This window comes from Ostrea edulis, chromosome 6 (assembly GCF_947568905.1).
Source record: "Ostrea edulis chromosome 6, xbOstEdul1.1, whole genome shotgun sequence".
Taxonomy (NCBI): Eukaryota; Metazoa; Mollusca; class Bivalvia; order Ostreida; family Ostreidae; genus Ostrea; species Ostrea edulis.
This window is the reverse complement of record NC_079169.1, coordinates 28280128-28285656: the sequence shown is the minus strand read 5'-3', so window position 1 is coordinate 28285656 and position 5529 is coordinate 28280128. Positions and strand designations below refer to the sequence as shown.

Below are 5529 nucleotides of genomic sequence, written 5' to 3'. Positions count from 1 at the left end.
TAAAGCGGCCCCCCAGATTCCCTGCCTCATAAAGTGGCGCCCCCGTAACCACAATTCCTGGATCCGCCCCTGGTGACCCCAATAGGATTCCTGTTAAAACCTTGTAACACTAAGATCTCTGTACTTGTTTGTGTCATTTGGTACACTGTTTTTATACATATCTATAGATGTAACAATCAAGTGATAATTGATTAAGTTCCTATATTTTTAGGCATGATCCCATTTTGAAGAATGATACTGAATAATATTGTAAACAGAAGCAAATTAAATAGCAACACCGCCTACTTTTAAAACTTCATACAAAATCATATCTACTCCTGACTTGCCACATTTCTCGAAAAAAAAAAATTCTCAAAATTTGTGTTCTTTTATTTGAGCTCTCAAATTTTAGCAAAATCCCAAACTAAAGTCCAAGTTTTGACTTGATTTTCTTTCGAGAAATCGAGGCCTGCTATTTTACCATTTTTCAGTTCCAATATACCATTCTTTACCTCATCTTTCACTGAAGTGTAAATTTATAGATTTTGTACTTAATTATGATTTTCTTCATGAGAACACTGTTTCAAGTAAGGATTTGTAATGATCAACACAATCTGAAGTGTTGGTTGAATATATATCCCATCAACCAACTTAATAACCATACTAAAGAGTTACCATCTATGATCTCATATTCTCATTAATCCCCCCCCCCCCCCCCCCCCCCCCCCCCCCCCCCCCCCCCCCAAATTTGTTTTTCCGGAATCGTTTTATCTCCGCACAAGTTTTATAATTCGTGTGCAATGCTGATTTCCCGTTTGAAATTGTCGATATCGGCAAGCAAGTTCAAGTATATTAAATAACTTACTATTTAAAGGGTTACCCGGTAAGGAAATTTTATCTGTCTCTTTTTAAAATTTAAAGATGAGATATATTGTGATTTCTTGGAGAAGTGAAGAGTGAGTGTTTGTATATCCAACAATTATGAATACAATAGGGAGAGGAGAAAGTAGGTCTTGAGAGGACAGGGATGGATAAGGAGGCCGGAGGAGGGAGAGTAATACACCCCCCCCCCCTCCCCCGATCCCGAGAGCTACAGATACACACGTTTGTAAAACTTTAAAAAGTCTAACAAGGGTCCATAAAATGATAAAGAAATTACCAAAATTATCATAGCTAGATTTTTTCTTCGCCGTAAATTGCAGGTTTTTATCAGGGTGGATCTTTAGCTCTCTCAGTCTCTGATCTGTCTCAATATTTCCCAGAAATCTACAGAACTTTAGCTCCCTAAGAAAATGTTGGTTTAGATCAGAGAGCTACAGATCCACCCCTTATAAAAACCTTAGATTTACGGAGCAAAAAAAGTATGCATGGTATGCTTATATCGTTGCATTCTTGCGTCACCATCTCATGAATTTAATGTTAAAAAATTCCTAACATATATTCCCACTACTAAACTTCTTGTTGTCCAGACATATACCTTCAAATATTCATTAAAGCCCCGTGTGACCTGGAAATTTTCAATGATCAACACACATTCATAACCACTCGGACCATTTCACATATTCTCAGAATTTCCTGAGCCTTGATATGGTAAAGAATTTATATTAAAACGCAAGGCATATGGTGTATATCAATAATCATTACAATGCTGTTTATAGTTCGCTACCAGCACAAGATGCTAAGTATAATTATGATTTATATAGATATAGATATCTCACCTACTTAAAAAACTTTTTTTAACAAACTCTGTAAGTTTCATAGTTAAAGATAACAGTCAGAAGCCATGCCAATATAGACTGGTATTGTACCTTGCTCTCTCTGATTTGTAGCTAATCAAAATGATTAAAGCTAATTTTCAATGGTACATTTAATTTTTAAAAATGCCGAAATAGTATTAATAATCTAATTCTGTACAGTAGCTAAATTTGGTCATTCTGTTGAATCTGTATGAGGAACAAAAGCCCGAATAGAAAATAATACTATTATAATTATCTATTAATATTAAAATTCATCTCAGTTTGCTGATCATCAACATTCTGTTCACATAAATCATTGAGCTACAATTCTGCATTAACCCTCTACATTATGTACATATTGTAGTGTGACTATCCACAACAAATAAAATCCAGTAAAACATGGATATAAATAGCAAACTCCAAGGCCAGCGAAAAATAGTTCATTATAACCAAACTTCATACAATTTTTGAATTATTTTCCTCTCATAGGGGAATAAATATTGCTTCGTAATAAGTGGGAATTCATTATAAGCGTGCTCATTTTAAGCGTATTATTTACCGTATGTATATATACTTTTTTATAAAAATGGATCTCTTTTATTAGTGACGTCGACTGCATCAATGGAAGAATCGGAAATCTTGAGAGTGAATGTTGGTGGTTGTCTTTACTGCACCACAAGGTCTACCCTTGTGAAATATCCAGACTCGATGTTGGGAGTGATGTTTAAGGGAGACATTCCATCGAGTAAGGATCTAGATGGCCACTATTTCATCGACCGAGATGGACAAATGTTCAGATACGTACTGAATTTTTGCAGATCTGGAAAACTCTGTCTACCACAGCAATTTTCTGATTTTGATTTATTAGAAAATGAAGCTGATTTTTATCAAATTCAACCCTTGATAACTAGTATTACAGCTGCAAGACAACATGCAATGAAAGAGAATTTAGAGGTTCATTACATCGAAGTGGTAGAAGTAAGAGCCGGCACGACGGCAACCATGCCATCCAAAAATTCGCGGGTGAAGACAATATTGCTTGGAAGGAAAGAGGACCTGGTGGCATTACCCCCTCATCTTGTTGGTGGAGAAGCTTCAGAAAGACTCGAATCTAAAACTGGTTCCCAGTACGTAGAACTAGAGATCTATGGAAGTAATGTGAGAATTCAGCTTGCTGACTTCCTAAGTAACAATGGATGGATCATTGAAAATTCAAATTTGTCTTCCTCATCGAGTTCAGCAAAAGGTCAAGAAATCAGCATCCTCTGCATAGAGCAGAGTTACAGAGATCGTTGGAAAACATACAAACTGAAATGAATTAATTTCCAATATACAGGGTTTATTTGTCTTTCAGCTGAAGTTCACTAGAAGCCTCTCTTGCTAAATCAAGTATTGCTTTAGACTAATGTGTAACAAAAAATATATACTGCCTTATAATTTATGGACTCTAAATTTACATACTTGCAAGCTGACATAAAAAGACAGAATCTGTTGCAACAACAATGGTTGAAGTTAAAAGATGTCAAAATAATGTTACAGTATTTTTAGGTCACCTGAGTTTGTTGAATACCACATAGTATCTACTCTTGAAAATCTTCTGTAATTTTAACATCAAGGTGTCGGTCTACAGATTTTTACCTTGTTTCTAAATAGATAATGAGAAGGATTGGGTAGTCCTTTACCAAAATTGTAAATTTCATGATCCCAGGGGGTAAGGATTTTGGTTCCTAGAGTGGGGCCAAAATTTTGTCTTTATTATTTGATAGACTTCTCTAAGTTTGCTGATGTGGTATGATTAAGAAAAAGCAATAAAGGATGTGCCAAAATTGTGAATTTCGTAACCCCAGGTCCAAATTAGTCATAACATGTTAATGTTACATAATCATGTTATGTAAGGTCTTTCATCAGTGTAAACACTTTCGAGGGCATTTATAAGTTGTAACACAAGGACGCATTTTGTTTTATTCTTTTGCTGAATATTAGAAGTTAGCTTTAATAGATATTCAGAACAGGAATTTTTTTAATAGATTTCATAGCCCTTGGGAGTATAGTGATACATGTACTTTCAACTAATACTCAGATGACTGATAAGGCCTGTGGGCCTCTTGTTTGAATTCATGTATATGTATCAAAATGTGTTCAATTTTATACATAGATCTGTTCATTAGACCTGTAGATATATATAATATATGTACATTTAAAGAATTTATCATATGGTATTGTTTATCTTTTACTGTTAAAGCTCATTCATATACATGTAGTATTGAGATAAACCAAGGTGTTAAAAAAACCAATCTGTTTACGTTATTGCATGGTAAAGGTCTGGTGTTAGTCTGAAGGTTGTCGCAGAACAGACAGAGAGATAGACTCAAATTAAGATCTCCTGTTTTAACTATTAATAGTGCAGAAAAAATACAGTAAGTGTAATTATTTTAGCGGGATTCAAAGTTTAGCAACTTAAGTGGTGAAGCAAGAGCACTAATTTAATATAGCTGCGCTAAAGTATGAAATTTTCTATTTATCCATTTTCATATCAAAGAAGCTTTAAAGTATGATTAAACCAAATAGTCTGTTAGCTCCGACTATGCGAAATTTTAAATACACTAACATAAGTACGCATACATTATGCAGAAACTATTATGATTTTATGCTAAAGGTCATAACTCTTGTTACCCTGGGTATATGTAAAAATTAGTAATTTCAGTACCCTAACAAGACTGGATGATCAATGAAGAGAAATTCTTTATATAATCATGAGAGAAATTACAATATTATAAAGAAGAAAGCACAGCTAGAATATAAATTTATCTATATGAAAGTACATAAGCATTATCAAAATGCTATTGAGATATATGTACAGTATTTTAAGTAATCGTTGATTAATCTTTTAAATTTACAGTGACGTTGTGTTTGTGTTAATTCAGTAAAATGACATTATTAACAGTACATACGATGGGTGTTCGATATGTAATGTGTATTGTACGATATCTCAAAAGCATTCGACTCAAATAGTGACATGAACATTACATTCCTTCAAAGTATTCTCCGCGGTTTGAAATACATAATGTCAACCTCTGAATCCATTTCTGAAATGCGTCACGGTACGCTGATTTAGGTAGACCTCTGAGGCACTGACAGATGGCTGACCCAAGGGCTTGTCGGGACTTGTAACGACGACCAGATAAGAACTTTTTAAGTTTTGGAAAAGGAAAACGTTGCATGGGGCTAGATTTGGAGAGTATGGTGTGTGTGGCAAGACGGTAACCTTCTCCGACTTCAAAAATTTCCTCACAAGCTCAGATGTATGTGATGAAGCTTTATCATGAAGTAGACGAACTTCAACATGCCTAAATCCTGACACAGGGCGTCGTTTATGATATATTTCTTGAGCTTTTTTAGTATAACATCTCAATAATACCGAGCTGTAACAATTTTGCCCTTCGGCACCGGAATTTGTACAGCTATACCATCACATGAGAAGAATATGCAATAAAGAACCTTCTTTGTACTTGAGGTTCTTTTGGCAACTACAGGCCTTCTACCGTGTTAGCCATATTTTGTTTTCAATTTTTCTTACTGGTTCGAATTAGTGAACTCATGTCTCGTCACCAGTAATAATGTTTGCAAATAGTCTTTGATTGAATTTGGGAAACATTTTGAGCAATTGCTTAGCGGTTTGTACTCGTACCCGTTTTTGGTCATCTGTCAATATAGGCAGAAATCTTTCGTACTTTCAAAATACGCTTCAAAATGAAATGCACCCGCGATAGTGATATGTCAACAGTTTTGACAGTATCACGAATCGTGTATCTAT

General features: G+C 34.8%; 1 protein-coding gene across 2 annotated transcripts; it reads left to right on the top strand.

The window, feature by feature from the left end:
* The first annotated feature begins 776 nt into the window (after window positions 1-776).
* On the top strand, window positions 777-4009 carry LOC125645734 (BTB/POZ domain-containing protein KCTD6-like). 2 transcript variants are annotated; one of them, XM_048871531.2, is made up of 2 exons: window positions 777-862; window positions 2320-4009. In XM_048871531.2, the coding sequence occupies exon 2, from the start codon at window positions 2337-2339 to the stop codon at window positions 3030-3032; it is 696 nt and encodes a 231-aa protein (XP_048727488.1). In that variant the 5' UTR covers window positions 777-862; window positions 2320-2336; the 3' UTR covers window positions 3033-4009. The 2 variants fall into 2 exon arrangements, with proteins under 2 accessions (XP_048727488.1, XP_055998269.1); XM_056142294.1 differs by lacking the exon at window positions 777-862 and adding an exon at window positions 885-1083.
* Window positions 4010-5529: the final 1520 nt, after the last annotated feature.

What these genes read in the sequence shown, in the direction of transcription:
- LOC125645734 (XM_048871531.2), top strand. Translation starts at nt 2,337, where the DNA reads ATGGAAGAATCGGAAATCTTGAGAGTGAATGTTGGTGGTTGTCTTTAC.